At 45.9% G+C, this 19,588-nt stretch overlaps 1 protein-coding gene across 3 annotated transcripts in view; it reads right to left on the bottom strand.

The window, feature by feature from the left end:
- Positions 1-19,588, bottom strand: part of PNPLA7 (patatin like domain 7, lysophospholipase) — a 129,831-nt gene that overhangs the window by 73,332 nt on the left and 36,911 nt on the right. For all 3 annotated transcript variants that reach the window (XM_065853939.2, XM_065853940.2, XM_065853938.2), the window contains exons 18-20: positions 16,549-16,680; positions 15,529-15,652; positions 738-851 (exon numbers count right to left, since the gene is read on the bottom strand). In XM_065853939.2, coding sequence (XP_065710011.2) covers positions 738-851; positions 15,529-15,652; positions 16,549-16,680 — 370 coding nt within the window. The remainder of the gene's footprint in view (positions 1-737; positions 852-15,528; positions 15,653-16,548; positions 16,681-19,588) is intronic.

The raw sequence follows: 19,588 nt of genomic DNA, 5'->3' as shown, positions 1-19,588 counted from the left end.
AACGCTTCAGCAAAACTGATGCTTACAGGGGAACCAAGAAGATGATTTTTCGTTGATGTAAGAGAAAAATCAGGAATAATTTGAAGTAACGGCATTAAAGAATTGCCTTTAAGGCTAGTGCAATGATTTAGTGCTTAGTGTAACGGCCCTGATGCACTTAGGGACAAAAGAATTACATTTCGAGTCCGTCAGTCTCCAGATTCGCAGGGAGAGGTATAATGTCAAGTGAATTAAAGAAGATGGATGAGTTGATGGATCCAAGGAGCAATCAGAGCCTGCAGGACACAGACAGATCTGGCAGTTGTACAATGAGGACTGACAGCCTAAAAATGCAAGGAAGAGGAAAACTAACCCCAAATATCAATGCTTTGGAAATAAAGGTACATACAACAGAGCCTTTGAGTCCCAGCGAGCAAGACAAATGCATAACGACGTTTAAAGTGATTTGAGAAGTCAAAGTTTCAATAGCACTAAGTGATTTCCACTTAGCAAATATGCATGTCCTGCATTTGGCATGAACTTCTTGCAGATACACAAACCAGCCCTGCGATACAACACGTGAAAATTGATTAGAAGTTGGTGAGTGTCTGGTATAGATCAGATCAGGCAGACAAAGAGAACAAAATGTTTTCTCAGTATGTGTCAATCATAGAAAAAACCCAGAGGACTTGGTGCTAACAGAGTGTTTTAGCTCCTCAGACATAGAGATAGATAGAAAGTGCTTTTAATTGTCTTACCTGGGGGAATTTGCGTTTGATACAGGTCAGTGCTCCCTCGGGGAGTTTGGCGAGCTCCGAGTCCCTGACAGCGTGTACAGTGGTGGCTCTGGGCTGGTGGGTCAGCGCCTCTACCTGCAAGAGCAACAACAAACGTTAAGGATCAGTCACACCGTGCTGCAAAACCACAGGTCAGGGTGAAGAACCGCAAGGACTCCCAAGGAGCAGACAGGCAGGCTTGGGCTCACACACACCCCGACCAAAATCAAATCCCCCAGAGATCCATCCGCAACAAGGGTCGGCATCGATTTAATCCAAATCTCTTGGACACGCGTTGGGGTATGGAGCAGTGCCGGGTTTTCACAGAACCCGCGGTGGGACGAGTGAAGTTTTGGGTGAGATTTGGGAAGATCCCACAGCCGGCACCTCCAGAGCAAAAACTGCGCTCACGGCTTCTCAAAACAGCAACCAGAGGCACGCCATGAACTGGCTTATCACAACACTCGGATCTTTTCATCCGTCGTTTTAAATTGTGATAAATCCATCCAAGAGAAAGGAAAACCCCAATTCTCTGCTACTCTTCTTTCCTCAACACCACCCTGAAACACTTTTGTCCTGGTTTTGCTAAAAAACAAGTTTCTCTTTTAGTGAATGCGCCTGTCAGCTAAAGCTTCATATGAGCTGCATTTTCCTGGAGAACAGATCCATGTTTTGGTGAACACAGCAATGGATGTGAGGTTATTGATAAGGACAGAGTCACATCTCGCGAGAGGGGCAACGAGAAACAGGTGACCAGAAACTGACCAACGGAGTCTAACATCCCATTCACGTGAATACTTCATATGAAAGTGGGAGATCACGAGGATCCCGGCCCTTTTCCTTATGGTGACATTAGGAGAGGACCTTGCGAGTTGTCCCTGCGAACTGAGGCCAGTGACAGACTGAATCCAGCTCCGGTTGCTGCAGAGTCCAGTCCAGGACTTCGGCTGCTGGCTCTGCAGTTCCAGGACTTTCAAGACTGGTTTTGTATATTTTGTATTATTTTCTCTATTTTATCAGCAGCATTAGTCAAACATGTTTAATTTTTCCAGCTCTCTTCTCTCTGTCCTTCTTTCCCTCCCGATCGCCCGTGCTGAGTGGGAAGGGGGAGGGGGGTTAACAATACATCTGCCAGGGTTTCATTGTCACCCCGCAATCAAAACCCTTGACAACTTTCCATCTTACTTTCAGAAGCCAAATGCCAACAATCGCAAAATAATCAAGACTTCCTAAAAATTAAAGAAAGGAATGAGGAGCATATCAGCGCATTTGGGGCAGAAATGAGCTTTGGTTTTGGAGATTTGGGTTTTTTTTTCCTTTCCATATGCTATGTAAAAGGGAAAACGTGACAGTCCGCACCCACCTGAACAGTGCCTGATTATTTCACCTACAAATGCTTATTTTACTGATAAAGAAAATGATCTCACAGTGAAGATCCATCCAGAGATATTCTGCTTTACGGGGAGAACCTGACACAATACAAACCAACCCGGGTTCTAAAAGCCAACTCTGCAAAATGTTCCCCGAACCCAAAACTGCACCAACCGGACCCGCCACCCGCGCCCGGTTTGTTCTGAAAGGCAGAAACCAAATTCCCTGGTGAAATATCTGCAGTTCTTAATGTGAGATCTGCTGGGGGAGACGGTGTCTCTCGGAGCTATGATATTTCATTGCTTAGAAACAGCGCGGTGCTCGGCTTTGCAAATTTGAGCGATATCGGCGATGTTTCCTGGGTTTCAAATCCATAGATCGGTCGTTTCAAATACAACAGTTGGGCTGTAGTAGCTGTAATTACCAAGGCGAAAACACAAACAAAATCATTCCTCTCTCTAACCGCAACACACGGACACTTAGAATGAAAATGAACATGACTTTTCATTTTAAGTTTTCCAGGAGGAAAAGAAACAGAAAATATATCCACTTATAATGGTTTGGTTTGGGGGGGTTGAGAAGTTATTCTGTTTCCTTGGGATTTTCTGTGTGTTTGTTGGGTTTGGTTGGTGGTCAGAATTAGTTCCAAAGCTGATGTTTGCAGCAAATTCCAACACAACGAATTTCGTTATTATAGAATCAGGGGCTCAGACACATCGAAAGTTAATGCAGTGTAGGGTGCCCTGTAGGATGGCAGAGCCCCCACTTCCAACACAAACACGTTCTTGGCACATTTCATGTGCACAAACCAGACTAATTCAGCCAGCCAGAACATCCAGATCTCAACAACTTGCAATTAGTCCAGAAAAGTTGAGCTCAGCACAGGAATATTAACTCCAGTGAGTGCAGATTTTAATCAACAAAGAATCCCAGAATCCCAGAATGTCAAGATAAAGATAAAGAGCAGTTTCTTCTTTATATAAAAGGCAGCATTTCTTGGTACGTGTCGTTGCTAATTCCGACATCAAGTGGCAAAGTCACTGACTTCGAAATCAAGCACGTCTACAAGTCATAACTGTATTATCTCCAATTTAGCGCCTTCAACCTCTTGCTGCTGCAACCATATGTACAAACATTGCTTTAAGAACTAATCATACTCCTATCTCTCTAATAACATTCCTTTCCAGCTGTCCCAATCATAAAACTTCTCAGTATCATAAATTTTTCAGAATAATTACAGTGATGGAGTTGTTAGGCTGAAAGGACCGAAAGCAGAGCGCTGCGGGGAGGGAAGAGGGGCTGGTGGTACCCGAGCGGCAAAATCCATCACTCCTGCTTGGGAGCCAAACTAAGTCCTGGCTCTCACTCTGAGCCAAGAAACGAATCAGTTCTCTGCAAAGAAAGAGAATTTCTTCGGAAAACAAACATATCCTCCTTCCCCCAGCCCTTGGAGATTTATTTCTCTCAGAAAATGCCATTTTGAGCACAAGGTGTGGAAGCTGCAGAAATAAGCCAAAAGCATTGCTCTTTAAAGAATTTAACTGTGATTTCACTCAACTCCTCCAATCTCCTCTTTCTCAATAGGAAAACTATTGCGCAGATAAGTTTAGACAGGGATTCCCCAACACCGCAGCAACACAAGAGCTTTACCATCTTTCTGAAAGCACAGGAACTTGCCCACAGAGCATCACGACTGCTGCATGGAGGGTGTTCCCTCCCTGCAGCTCTGTAACATCACAGAATCCCAGAATGTCGAGGGTTGGAAGGGACCTGGAAAGCTCATCCAGTGCAATCCCCCCATGGAGCAGGAACACCCAGCTGAGGTTCCACAGGAAGGGGTCCAGGCGGGTTTGAATGTCTGCAGAGAAGGAGACTCCACAACCTCCCTGGGCAGCCTGGGCCAGGCTCTGACACCCTCACCAGGAAGAAGTTGCTTCTCATCCTTAAGTGGAACCTCCTGTGTTCCAGTTTGCACCCATTGCCCCTTGTCCTATCACTGGTTGTCACCGAGAAGAGCCTGGCTCCATCCTCCTGACACTCCCCCTTTCCATATTGATCCCCAGGAATGAGTCCCCCCTCAGTCTCCTCTTCTCCAGCTCCAGAGCCCCAGCTCCCTCAGCCTTTCCTCACACGGGAGATGCTCCACTCCCTTCAGCATCTTGGTGGCTGCGCTGGACTCTCTCCAGCAGTTCCCTGTCCTTCTGGAGCTGAGGGGCCACAACTGGACACAATATTCCAGGTGTGGTCTCAACACCAATTGTTGTGCAGGAAAAACTGCACAAGTATTTAAAGGAAATGCATTTTGCAAGACCTTTGGGTTTTGTTCATGTGCCAGGGATGTTTTGTTAGGTAATCACATTTTAGAACCAGTTATATAGAAGGGGAAAGAAAGTTCATGCCATCTTTGTATGCCCATTTACAGAGAATCAAGTCCCCAAATGGTTGTATGACATTTCTGGGTTTATCTCTCTCCCCTATTACCAGCTTTTTTGGCTCTGTAATTCAGCTTCCTTATCCCAAAAACAGGTTAAGAGGTCCAATTGTCCAAATAAAACCTTTCCTCCCAGCCAGCCACCACCCGATTGGGTTTAATTTGTCTAAAGAGGAAAACCACTCAAACTGTCGAACATCCTTTTCCCCTCTTTGTGTGATATACGAATGCATAAAACCAACTGCACTCCAGGGGCTCTCCAGCCTTTCAGAAAAGATGAGATCTGTAAAAAGGGGAATTAAATTTTAACTTGCAAATAAAGCCTGAAGGATGGGTTTTTTCCTCCAAATTGTGATTTTGTCCTTTTGAACTGAACTGAACCTCGTCCCCAGGTGGTCAGAGGGGCACTCAGGCCTTTCTCAGCTGCCAAGGAGCGTTTCAAAGCTCCGGAGTGAGTGGCATTTGCAACACGCCCATGTTACAGACCCTGCCATTGCACGGAATTTGTTCAATGTAATTCCCAACCAATTGCACAAACTTCATCTTGTACTTCTCTTCCCGACACTACATGAGCCTTGCCATCAGCTTTGGTATTTTCATGCAAATACACCCCAGTATTCTAACATAGAAAAGGCCCCTCGGATGTTAGCATCTCAGTTCCCAATCTGTATTTTTATTGGTTATCCCAAGCTATTAATAAACTGAACGCTCGGACCATCCGCAGGATTAGTCTCAGTGTTCACTGCAGTCCCAGCTCTCCCCTTTACACCCCGTGTTTAAAAAGCTGCCGTTGAATTAGCTTTAGATTCCCTGCATATGGAATCCACCAAATCAAATACGTATTTGGCTGTTCTCGCCTTTCTTGGAGATTAAAAACCTATTCTAACATTGAGTCATAGTTCTCCCCTGTAGATGACACTTTTCTTATTTGCATTTATTCTTAATAAACCATTTGAGAGGTTACGTATTAAAAAGAGTTTCATGCAACATGAGCATGTAAAATCATTTCAATCTCCAGCCACATTCAAATCTTTGGCCTTCCCTGTCCGGTGAAACTTGTGAACAAGTGTTCTTATTTTTCCAGCTGTGTAAATAGCACAAGACTTCAAGGCCCAGCTTGAACTTCAATAAAATCCACTGATGATCAGAACATCGACTCCATCAGATTATTTCCCTGGTTATAAAACAGAAATGTAACGTTTTGCTCACCCAGCACAGCTGCAGTGAACAACACAGACACCTCCACAACAACGTTAACAAACGTTTTGAGAAATTTATATCTTCCTAACCTTATTCAACCTGACCGAGGGAGCATATATTTGGATATATAATCACCCAACATTCACTTCTGAGCCCTCCGCACACAACCATCAGCATCATTCACCCACGCCAGCATGAACACAGCTCCAACATTTGCTGCGGTGCAGGAAAGGACCAGCGGACTCTTTCCCACATCAAATTCAACTCAACATGATGGATTTTGCTTGAGGCAACAGCGCAGCTCTGTTTTTCCCTCCTGTAACATCCACTCCTTCTCTGTAGTAACACGGCTCTGAACCAGTTCTGCCTCTCTGCCCATTGCTGGCCTTCCCTTTCCATGTTTAATTCACCCCCACGCCGTCCTCGCTCGGCCTCTCAGCCGCTCGCAGCGTTCCCAGAGCTCAGGTTGGAGCCATTGCCTCTGCTGCCCTGCCCAGGCTGGCTTGGCTGCTCTTTGCCATCTTATTTAGTGCTGTTCGCTCTTCCTTTGTGTTGTAAACTCAAACCTACATTACGGTGCTACTTCCACTTTGTAATCCGGCTCTCTTCGAAATCCAAGTGCTGTGCCCTATTTCAGCAGCCACGCAAAAGCGCTAAATGTTCTGTTCATCACCCACCTGTCCCCCAGGTCTAACCCTTGGCTCTCGGTTTCCAGCAAGTACTAATATCTCCTCTCTGCTTCCATCACACCCTCGAGAACCTGTCCATCCATCATCACCTTCACTTCACCTCCTCCAAGAGCCACGCGCAGTAACGCCTCGAACGCCGTTAATAACGTGCATTGAGGAGCATATATTGATTTAGAGCGCGATCCACCCCGTGCTTCTTGGAACTGATCATTAACGTTATCGCAGGTGGCGGCTCCTCCTGTGCTGCTGCAGCTCTGTTGTGCACAATGTTAACAAAAAGACAGAAAAGAACCCCAAACCACCACACCACAACCACAACTATAAACAGCTCTATGCTCTTTTGACTGTTTTAGTTAATTCTGACAGTGAGGTTTCTCTTTTCTTCCAGCTTAGCGTGAAATAGCGACAAAACCACGGCCAACGCACCCATCACGTACAACGCACATGATTCACAACCCTACTTTACAAGTTCTTAACAAAGAAAAAGCGTTATTGTAAATCTTTTAAAAGGAGAGGGAAATGCAATTTATGTTCTGATGACCTCTTTTGACTTCATTTTCAACAGTCATCCCTGCCAGCTCTTCTTGCGGCTTTCCAAATTACACACTTGGAAAGTGAAAACTAGTGAGCATTACCATACGCATGTTGGTCCAATTACTCCCAATTCCTTTTGCGTTACACCCAACACATCACTTGGAGTATCTGTTGAACTCCAAGCGTGTGCGCAGCCCCAGCACAACAAGCTCGGCTGTTCTCATGCGCTGCTTTCAGCATCTTGGAGACTTCAGAGAGAACTTGACCAAAACTGGGGCTGGCAATAAACCACTGCAAATTGAGCCTCACTTTAACAAGTTACTGCGTGATTTCTTTAATAATCAGCAAACGGCAAATGCATGTTATTTGAAGATACAGTTTCTTCTATAGATTATTCTTCCCAAGTGAGTTTTCAAGTCACTAGCCTGGTCTGAATTAGTGACTCAAGCCAACAGGACCGTGTTTCTATCCAGAGGTCCATTCTCCCCAACCTTCAACCACAGGCGCATTTAAACGCTCTTGTGGCTCTTCCTGCACGTCCCCTTCCCACCCATTTTGCAATATACTGTTTGGGATTTCTCTTCATTACGGCTAGTACTATATCTGAGAATCTTTTATTCTCTCGTACATCGTATTCCCTTCTCTCATGTCAATCTTTTCCTTGCTACCGGCTCACAAAAAGCCATCACCTTTCCCCATCCAGGGTACCCCACATTTTGGCCCTTGCTCTGCACCTCCGGACGTGGTGCAGGACAAGGGAGCAGCAGCCACAGAAATGAAAGCATCACTTACATGGAGACCGTGGGAAGCAGGTCAGGACTCCAAGGTTTATTAAATGATGTAGCTTAAACTCCTCATCTTCCAAATCCTCATGCTCACCACCTGTCAACCAGCCTGATATTTTAGGTTTCGAGTTTTCACGTTCACACAAGAAGCTTTGGCAAGGGCTGGCAGCCCACAGCCACGCACCCTCTTACAGAGGAGATCGCTCGGGACACATCCAGCTGTGCTTCAACAAAAGTGCCATCACGCCACTATCTGATAACAGACCAAGACAGTGAAAAGGTATTTTCTGCTCCTGCAGGATGGGCGGAGGGGCACGGCCCATCCCGAGCAGGGTGCAGACAGCAGACACTTCCCAACGCGCCCGCGGTGCCAAGGCACATGCGGCACACACACCTCGGCTCCCCACCGGAAAGACAAAAAGCGCCTCTTCGCTTGTATTTTACACAACATCCACCCTGAACCGCAGCAGGTGCCACATGAAACCAACAGGTCTCCCAGGGAGAACTGCCACAAGACAGCGCGGCAAACAGCAGGGACGGGGAGGAAACACCACGCGAGGAAGCGAAGATGCACCTGCGGAGGCATGAGAAGAAGAAATCTCAACACTGACATCTGCTGATGGCTCAGGAGGCTCAAGGAAAGGGACACACAGGTACCGGGTAGCACAGCCAGATCTCAAAGGCCAACAGCAGCACTGGAACAGCGCGAGCACAAACCAGACCCACACATGGACTTTGACAGCAGTACATGTGCTGGACCAGGACAGATGATGCTGCCACAGCTGAAGCCAGCGATGTAACATCATCAATGGTACATGAAGGGCAACCAAATGCTACACAGAACAGTCTTTTTCTTGTTTAAACAAGCTGCTCCCAGACCTTTCTTCAGCTCATTTGCACCTGAAGCAGCAAACAGAGGATGCTGATCTCACAGGTGCTTCCTCCAGCCATCAGTTCAGCAGGTTCCAAAACATTAACTTGTTTGTATCAGAGAAGGACAAAGGACGAGACGCTGCTGGAAGCAACGAATGAGTGGGAAGAGCAACCAGACAAGCTGCAAATCGATGCTGTTTGCGGGCGCAGAGCCAGCGGATGATTGCAGAACACCGCGTTCTCTCCAAAGTTGTTCTCACAACCACCTTCTGCAACATTTTGTGTGCCAAGTTAACCCCGTGACTGAGGCCATCCAGCACTTCTGCGCAGAATGAAGAATCCAAACCTCCGTCATTTTTTAATATATATAAAGACTTACACGCATATACACACACTCCTATGTGTAAGTCTTACTTGGTATATCTAGATGTGTATGTGTATGTATAAAATATATGTAAACACTCAATAGGATGTTACCTTTTGTAAGGAAGGCAGTGAGTCATACTCCAGGCTCTCCCCAAAGGACTGAGCCTGCATTTTGCAGCAGTGCAGTGACAGCCCTGTCGCAGCAGTGAACGTCGTTAAGGGACAGCAAAGGGAAAGATTCCAGCTGGGGAAGGGAGCTGGTGTTATATTAATAACAGTCCTACCTACTGTATTTAAGTTTCACTCCTTACATACATGCAGCTATAGAAAAGATGGGAAGTCGCATGCATATTTTGCTCCCTTAACCCAATGTTGCAGTCAAAACAAAAGAAAGAAAAAATACTGAAAGTTATCCGAAGCGCACACATGCACAAGAACACCAGGCTCTTCTCGGTGACAACCAGTGACAGGACAAGGGGCAATGGGTGCAAACTGGAACACAGGAGGTTCCAAATCTAAGAAGCAACTTCTTCCTGGTGAGGGTGTCAGAGCCTGGCCCAGGCTGCCCAGGGAGGTTGTGGAGTCTCCTTCTCTGCAGACATTCAAACCCGCCTGGACACCTTCCTGTGGAACCTCAGCTGGGTGTTCCTGCTCCATGGGGGGATTGCACTGGATGAGCTTTCCAGGGCCCTTCAACCCCTGACATTCTGGGATTCTTTGTGATTCTGTGAAACCTCACTCCAGCAAACTCATCCAGGTTGTTTGAAGAGTATCTGCAAGCGCGGTGCCACTGCCAGGCATGCAGCATGCTCCTTGTACGATGAAATTACCCCTGAATTGCAACAACGGGAGAAGAGATAACTGCATATGGTCACCTGCTTAATCGCTTTCCAGTAAGGGAGAGATCTGATTGCCTTTGACTGATACCACAAAACCACCAAACCTGGCTGGAACTTCAGCAACGTCCTTCCCCATCCTTCACCGCCAGACTCTCTCTCCCACTGCTCATTGGACTCCATCATGCTTCTCACTCACTCAATGGCTCGCTCTTAATGACACTTGACGAAAAATAAGTGTTACAATCAAGAAAAACAACACCTCTTTCGCTAACAACTGTCTTGTACATTTTGCAAAGGTGAAAGGGAATGCAGTTTAACTCTTTCACATTCACAAGCCACCCTGGTTCGACGCAGCAATTCTCAAAAGGGAAAGGAGAAAAAGGAGCGGAAGGGACACGCAAGATGGTCCTAAAGGGGCATGAGCAGTTGTATCACAGAATCGTTTTGATTGGAAAAGACCCTAGAGATCATCGAGTCCAACTGCTAACCAAGAGTCAGGGGACACTAATAACGACATTATCACAAGGACGTTGAGCTGGAGCAGGAGTGAGACACAAAACAGCTCAAGGAATGACCGTCTGATGCATGAAATCACTCATCTGAAACCAGCAGGTCATAGCCATTATCGCCATCTGCCAAAGATCCTAATACTCTCTAAAAAGAATTTGGCTAAGGAGAAAAAGCTCTCTGCACTTTTATCTGTGGCAGCTACAAAGACAAATGACTCACAGAACATGAGTGCCAGATAATTTAACACCAGATCCTGCGGTTTTCCCAGCCAGCGACAGACGACTGAACAATTCCACTACAGTTTTTGGTTATGAACGGTCTCTTACTTCACCAGCTGTTGGAAGATGAGGCAAACTGACATAAAGGTTAAGTTGTTGTGGAGAAAAGAAATGGAAAAATAACAGTACTCAGCAGCTCAGACCGCATGCAAAGATGCTCATAGGAACCTGGGGTTCATGTGGCGCAAATCAGCGGCTGCAATTCAGCCAAGAACACCCTCAAGGCAGGTGTGGAAACCAGGACACCGAGCTTCTCATTCCAGTGTGACACCGTGCCAATGTGAACTCATTCCTCAGAGCTGCTTCTGCCTCCACTGCTGGGAAACACCGGAGTTTGCTGGTCCGTGGTCTGGTTTGTTTGGGGGTTTTGTTCGTTGGTTTGGGGTTTGTTTGTTGGATTGGTTGGTTGGTTAGGAGGGTGGTAAATACAATTTCACATCTAAGATGCTGCTAGGCAAATAATAGTTTTTAGTGCTGTACTAACAAGCCAGACAGTGGAAGAGGTGGAAAGAAAAACCCTCCTTCCAGAGTCACGTGTTCCAGCTCAGTTCTGGACCTTGTCGCCTCCAATATCCACAGACACGGGCTGCATGGGCACCACTAACCCGAATTAACCGCGAATCTGCCTTTTTAGTGACTTAAAGCTTTAGAAACAGAAGATTCACAGTTTGAAAAAATTACTTGTAAGTAATCAGAAAAAAAAAACACATCCACACACTTAAAAATGCCCAAGTAAGCCAGGCTTAAACAGACAGAACTTGCCCGGTTGTCAAGCGTACAATGACATTCCACTGGCTTGGGTTGCGTCAAGAGATGGTGGCGTATGATAACGTTAATGCTGATAAAGAACAAAAGCCTGACAAGTGTAATCCTGCTCCTGGCGGGTTTCCTTTGGGGAGCGCTCAGCAATTAAAGATTTCTAACAGTCAGTGGTACATTTGAAAAGGACAATGCTCCAAACCCCAAAGGAAATCATGAGCCATTTACAGATTCTTCTTGGTTTTCAACTTTTCAAGAGAGAAAAAAGACAATCACATTGAAGTGTATTAACAAGATGAACAGCTTAACATTTAAAAACACTTAGAAGAGCCACTATTTCTAGAATGTAAAGCATGATTTTCTGCGATTTATCACTTGTGCTGCCAGGCATTAAAGAAAGTGTTAGTGCACAAATGCCTTTCTGCACTCATTTGTCTATTTTGCTACCCAAAATTGCCCAGGTATAATCCTGCTAATAAGATGGGGCATTCCAGTTGCTAAAAAGCAGCAGAACCTCAGGTTCCAGTATAAGCTATTAGAGAGCAGTGTAGGGGAAAGGGACCTGGGGGTCCTGGGGACAGCAGGGTGACCATGAGCCAGCACTGGGCCCTTGTGGCCAGGAAGCCAATGGTACCTGGGGTGGGTTAGAAGGGGGTGGTCAGTAGGTCAGAGAGGTTCTCCTGCCCCTCTGCTCTGCCCTGGGGAGACCACACCTGGAATATTGTGTCCAGTTGTGGCCCCTCAGCTCCAGAAGGACAGGGAACTGCTGGAGAGAGTCCAGCGCAGCCACCAAGATGCTGAAGGGAGTGGAGCATCTCCCGTGTGAGGAAAGGCTGAGGGAGCTGGGGCTCTGGAGCTGGAGAAGAGGAGACTGAGGGGGGACTCATTCCTGGGGATCAATATGGAAAGGGGCAGTGTCAGGAGGATGGAGCCAGGCTCTTCTCGGTGACAATCACTGATAGGACAAGGGACAGGAGGTTCCACTTATATTCTGAGAAGCAACTTCTTCGTGGTGAGGGTGGCAGAGCCTGGCCCAGGCTGCCCAGGGAGGTTGTGGAGTCTCCTTCTCTGCAGACATTCAAACCCGCCTGGACACCTTCCTGTGGAACCTCATCTGGGTGTTCCTGCTCCATGGGGGGATTGCACTGGATGAGCTTTCCAGGTCCCTTCCAACCCCTGACATTCTGGGATTCTGTGAGAACGAACCAAAACTCTGCTGCAGCTTTCCCACCCCGGGGGGCATTTTGGAAAGCCGACTGGTTTGCAGATCAGACACTGCAGACACCAGTTTTCGGTGGCTATCAGTAAGTCTGGCTATAAACTACATAAGAGCCCAGGTTTTAAAAACATTCTAAGTTCAGCAGCTGTCACTGAGGTCCCTAAGAACTGCCTGGCATTTAGTCACCCGCTCTACAGGAAGCCAGCTGAGACAGCGTTGACTTGCATAAAAAGCGAATGGCACAGAAGATTCTGTCACATCCGTATATTTGAAGGGAGTGGGCAGGATACAAATCACTTTTCTTCAGCAGTTTGCCTGACATCGATAGGCACAACAAATAAACAAACAAAAAGGAATCCTCTTTCTCAGACTGTGTGTTAATGACATCAAGAGAACAACAGTAAAAATGACAATTTTCAGCAGTTAAGCAACATCAGAACTAAAGCAGCTGTATCAAGAAGAAAAATGAGACTAAAATAAGCATTTTAAACAAATAATTTGGTGAAGAGAAGCCATTTCACTCTGTCAACACACAGTGGGCTTTCCTGCTTTCCTCTGGAGTCATGGTTGAAATGATCCTATAAGAGTTACTGTTTAGCTTGCTTAGCAGTTTAATAAAATTAACATTTTACCACCAGTGCATCTGTAGCAACGGCCCTAACAAATTCAAAGATTCCACCCAAAATGAGTCCAATCACAGTCTGTAGACAACCTGACTTGTATTTCAAGCGATTAGCTGTATTTCAGATGTGAGGCAATTATCTAACAGACTCAACATTGTCCTTTAGAAACTACCTGGAAGGCTAAAAATCAATCAGGACTTGATGTGACCAGACAGAGCAGCTGGAGTTGCCCATCACTGGTGGCAGCAGCGTCGCCCCAAAAGGCTCCTGGGGAGTCGCAATTGTTTTCCCAACAAAACTGTCCTCGTCACCTCTTCACAGAATTACACAAGGAAGGGAAACTCGAGTTTCTACTCTGTTCTCTCCCCCTGAACCGACAGACCTCAGAAACAGATGCCATTGAGTCAGTAGAAGGAACAAAACAGTTCAAGCCACAAGTTTAGCCTTGGGAGCGCACGCACATGCTTGAAAATTAACATCTTGTCTGGAATCCTTCACTTTTTTAGTACTTTTCTTCTGAGAGCAGAAATGGCAGATACTCATCTCTCATGCGTATGACACACCGCTTTTTTAAAGTTCTGATATAAAGGCAATAAACAAAACCACACTGACTACAAGACTCTTGCCTTTTGTTCGTGCCCACAGTTCCGAATGACATGGGAGGTCTTGGAGGGGTTTCAGGGAAGAACATCCCACCAGTGGACCAAAATAACAATTACAAACCGCTAATTTCATTCCTAGAACCCTCTAATTACTTTACCTTCAGGGAAAATACCCAACCCTATAGGAGGCTTTTAAAGGTTTATAACAGATCCTGCAGAAGGGGATAAACAAAAGGGAAAATGTCATTTTACTAATGCCCTCTACAAAGAACAACTACATTTATCTTGGCAATCTTTACCACTCCTCCCCCGTGTTTTCAAAAGACAGCCAGAGCATGGGGATTTGTTCAACAAATGGCAGCATGAGTCAGTGGGACTGGAGCTGTGGGTAGAAGGAGAAGATGACATCCATGGAGACACAAAAGTCTTCAAAATGATTCATGTCATAACACGGATCCGGAAAAGTGAGTTATGGTTTAGAGATCAACTAGATGGGTATTTCTGTATCAATGCCCAGGGACTCCATCTACCGCATCAACCTCCCTCCTCACAGGATTAACAGTTGAGCCAGCACCAAACCTTCTGCCAAAACCACAGAATCACAGAATCCCAGAATGTGAGGGGTTGGAAGTGACCTGGAAAGCTCATCCAGTGCAATCCCCCATGGAGCAGGAACACCCAGCTGAGGTTCCACAGGAAGGGGTCCAGGCGGGTTTGAATGTCTGCAGAGAAGGAGACTCCACAACCTCCCTGGGCAGCCTGGGCCAGGCTCTGCCACCCTCACCAGGAAGAAGTTGCTTCTCATATTTAAGTGGAACCTCCTGTGTTCCAGTTTGTACCCATTGCCCCTTGTCCTGTCACTGGTTGTCACCGAGAAGAGCCTGGCTCCATCCTCCTGACACTCCCCCTTTCCATATTGATCCCCATGAATGAGTCTTCCCATAGCACCAACATTTCTTTTTACTTTGTTCAGAGCTGTGCTAATTCTGGCTATAAACATACATATGAAACGATCAGGTTTCAGCTCAGAAAGCAGAAGAGGGCCTGAACAACAATCTCAGAACTTCAGAAACTTTCCAATTTTAAGTATATAAGTCAAACACACCATACATATTTATGATGTACGACTCCCATTTCAGTTGTTCAATGAGGTGTGAAAACCAAAAAATGACCATGGGAGAGAAACTAAACATGGATAAATGCTCCAATTTTGAAATCAAAAGTTGCTTTCATACCCTTTAATAACTACGCGTTCCCTGAACAGCCTGATGCAGCTTCGCAGTTTGCTCTGCTAACGTGGACTCGACGCTTCCAGGGAGCTGCACCCAAACTGAATTTAAGATACTAAACTTATTCAAACCATCCTTTAGTCCACATTCCTGCACTATTCTTGAACTATTCTAGCGGGCTGCTCTCCTCTCGATGTGAACAAAAGCAACCCGTATCACCAAAGAGCATTGTGCAGGGCTTTTGTTTGGTTGTGACTCTTTTTTTTTAACTCTTTAAACCAAGTCTAATAACGCCATTCACGTATTATATATAAAGTTTCCACACAGAAGGGATTTTCCATCTTTTCAGCTTGTGAAAGCCCTTAACCAAGAGCAACAATTGATCAAAGCGAGATTTTGTTTGTTTAGCGTGGAGTCAATACCAATCTCTCAGCCAATCCATTCGGTTTTGAAAGCGGCTCTTACCACTCCAATCAAGTCTCCTCGGCCGTATTCCCCCGTCAGGTGCTTTTTTCCATTATCCATCTTGATGACCGAGCGAAGTCGACCGTTCAACACAATGTACGTGCAGTCGGACTTGTCACCCTGCCTGCAGGAAGAATAATCAATAACGAGGATTAGCGAGGCATCTTTGCTCAGCAAATGCATCCGCAGTCATTCTCCAAGGAAGGTTTTGCTGGTCCGACTGCTGTTTGGAACACAGATTTCCAGCTTGGATGAAATGCCACACTTCTGGTAGCGGAGGTACAACTAACGCGAGGAATTCCAAAGGATTTTAACAAGATATTGACAGCTGTGACTGCTTAGATGCATAAAGTAATCCAACACTTCCGTTGGCATTGGTGCTGCAGGTATAGTTACAAAAATTAAAAAGCACGCAAAATTATAGGACACGTACTAAAATTACAATTACACGTATTAAATAAGATCTTCATTCTCCCACCACTGCAGCAACCATATCATGGCTCAAGTGCATCCTAGCACAAAAATCCATAAAACTAAGTTGTCCCAAGGGTAACTTTTGCCCCATAAACATAAAGCGCAGTGCCCATTTTCAGTTTACTGTTGAATAAGCCTATCTGAAGTTCCTTTGAGTTTTATTGTTTAGTTTAGAAAGGCTGAAAAACTCTTGGAGCAACAGACATTCCTGCCCTTAAGAATGCAGAAACTACCAGCAGAACACACAACTGTGTCTTAACCGACTACGTCACTTTAAAAGCTTACAGGGATAACGTAAATTATGAGGAACAGTATGACAGAATTTTAATAACACCTGGAGGCAACAGACCGAAGCAACATTGAAGGGTATCGCAGGAAGACAATAATCTCAAAATAGGCCAATGGATAAACCTGATGGAATGGTTGATAAATTTAGTCCAATGAGTTTCTTATTCTGTATATCACCGAGGGATATATATCGCCAGCTCCTTAACTTTGAATACTTAAATACTCAAGAGACAACATACAATTTTGCCCACATCTCACCTGTAAACAGCTCGTCCGGCCTCAACCTCCATCCAGTCCAGGGCAAAGTCGATTTGTCGAACAAAGGGGGACATTCTCTTCAGCACAGTGTGGGCCACACCAAGCACCACGCTTGGCTGCTCCCGCATTATCCTAGAAGGGACCAAAAGAAGAGTGTAATTCAAGTACTTCTCTAAAATATAACAGCAAAGGTGTATGTAGCACAACATCCCAACGGAGCTGTTGCCAATGCAGCCGGGCTGTTGTACAGATACTAATTGCAAAGTTAGCACGTATCCCTATACACACTCCGCTGCTGCCACAATCACAGGACATCAGTGAGAATTTGACAAAGTAAAGGTTGTAGCCTTCCAAGTAGCCCAAATTAAACGTAATTCAAAGCTGACGCTGTCCTAGTGGCGGTTGGACCCTGCTGGTAGGATTAGTTAGTCCTGCTGTCTGGCCCAACTTCCCCTGTTGGTGAGCAGCGGTGGCCGGGAGCCACACAAGCTCCTGGTTCTGAGCCACCCAACAACCTCCCTCCCCTTCATCCAGGTCTCTTTTGACTCAGGAAAACGTTCATCTTGTCCAGAAGATTCTCCCTTCCTGCTGTTCTGCACCTCTCACACGTGCACTCGCTGTTTCCCCCAGATTCTCTATCAGGTCTGAACCTTATCACAGGTAAAGCCTGATGCTCTTTTAAGAGACCTGCTCAATATTTCAAGTGTTCCCTTTTCCCTGTTGCAAAGCCCACAAAGGACTGAAACATCTTCTAATAAGGCTTCTGATCTTCACACTGAATCTTTTGAGAGATGCTTTAAAGTCTCGAGTAATAAAGACACCATATAATTCAATACTTTGCTCAAACTTTGAGAGCGTTCTGCCAGGGATAATTGCAAACTCAACACTGACTGCAGGGCCTGAGAGAAATCACTCACAGACACCTGAGAACTGCTCAGGGATGTCTCATTTCTCATTCTTTTGAGACTAAAGATCACTGAACTGTGTCACTTTGTGAGTAAGCACTCAAACCCTCACCGAAGCGCCGCTCCACAGGGGCCGCCTGATCACACACATCTCTGGGTGCTGTACCTGTTAGGACTCCTCATCTTTTCTGTTCCTGCACAATCAAGAGCAACTCATGGCAAACTAGTAAAAACTAGTTCTTTCAGAAGAGGCAGCACAATGCAGAAAGAAGTAGGTGAGTGTATGCAGAGCCGGTACGTGACATGCACAGAGATGAGGGAGGTTCGTTAAAGCCACACGTGGGCAGAAAGAAGAGAAAATGATAAACACTTGGTGTGTTTTCTGCATCGATGTTCCCATCACAATGAAGATTCCAGACTGCCATAAAACAATCTGCTCTGGAGACCCTGTGGGAACTCTCGCTAATCACAGATCGTGTGAGCTTCGTATCTACTCTCACACCCTAAAAAATGGGAAGGAGGAGAGAAGGGCATGGAAGGAGCACTGTGGGTCTTGTTCCCAAACTGAAACATGGTTCCTCGTGGACCATTGTAACCTGGAAGAAACCAGAGAAAGCCTGAGTAGAGATCCACAATCCTACAATGTGATATCAAAAGCAAACTCACCAGGGGCTCTGTACTGCCTGGATGAAGCACAGAAACCTCCAAAACCTCCCATCTCTCCTTCATTAGTCCTGCAGCTGCAGCAAGAGACCCAGAGCTGACAGTGACTGTGGGGCAAGTGGGCACACAGGACACTGGGGAAGCTTCTGTGTTTATCACACATGACTGTTCTACTGTCCTTGAGCCTCAAATGACTTCTTTTTGCAATAATCGATCTCATAATTTCTTCAGCTGGAACCCCTGAATTTGCAACAGAAGAGGGGCGCAGACGTGTATCCCTATTCCACGCTGAGCTCGTCACACTCGCTCCCCTGTGCTCATATACGCTATGAGGTAAATTAAACCGAGCACCAACTCTCACAGCTAGCACTGACTAAAAGCCAGTTCGCAGAACAGGATTATGAAGAGCAGGACGGCTTTCCTCTTCTGCACTGGCATTTCCATGCCCCTATCCCCAACCCAAGATGCCTACAGACCCCCTCCATTTCAACAAGCTCTTATTGCACGTGAAAATAATATTACCTTATGGAAACTTTACCACGCCAACCTAACTGGGAGCAAAGGACAAAGAGACAGGATAAACTAATAAAGACAACCCTTATCCCTCACCACACACAAATCCCTCAGCCCTATCCCCCTTCTCAGCTGATCTACAAGTTAAATAAACCTCCAGAAAACTCCCTAATGGTTTAACTCATGGTTTTCACTCTATTTCACTCTATTTTCTTTAGCCCTCAAGTCCCCTCCCACACGGGCTGTCTGCTGTGATCAATAGAAGCCATTGACTCCTTTTCCTCCCTCAAGTCATGTATCTCAATACTTAATGCATTTGAAATGTAAACTACCAGCAGGCTGCTTTTATTTCCATCTGGAGCTCTCTGTTATTTCACTCAATGCCATATAGCTTCTATGTGAGTATTAACACAGAAGGTAAAAGCTCAGCCTTGTGCACAGGAAGAGAACAATAAATTTTTCTACATTATCAGTCAGGTTTCCTTCCTCTCACTTGGGCATTTCCATCTTTGCTCTTGTGTTTTGCACATGCCCGGCACTGTGAAAATTAAAAGCCAAAGCTCTGTGCTACAGAAACCTGGCTTTGAAGGGACCCTCAGGATTCTTTATTAGAAAGCTCACCCAATGTAGCGATGAAAGGGCCGAAAGCCTGGGACTTCGGCAGATATTCTCGTGGATGTGGACGCAACTTGATATTCAGCTTGGCTGGCAACACAAACTAAAGATCAAAGCATTCCTACTAATCTGGTAAGCGCAGATGATTAAGACTCCAAACTGTGAAATTTCCCGAAGCAGAAAATGTGACTGAGTCCCCGGTGCAGCAGAACCCGAACACATTCCCTCGAGAGCCTGGTGACAACTTGATTACACCGTTTGCCAGGAGCCACCAACAGCTGCAGCGTGGGCAGCGCACACCAAGCATCACCCAGGCAAACAGCAACGCCGTTATGGTATAGACC

Source organism: Patagioenas fasciata, chromosome 20, assembly GCF_037038585.1.
Source record: "Patagioenas fasciata isolate bPatFas1 chromosome 20, bPatFas1.hap1, whole genome shotgun sequence".
NCBI classification, from domain to species: Eukaryota; Metazoa; Chordata; class Aves; order Columbiformes; family Columbidae; genus Patagioenas; species Patagioenas fasciata.
The sequence above is the reverse complement of the archived record's forward strand: the minus strand, read 5'-3'. Positions and strand labels throughout refer to the sequence as shown.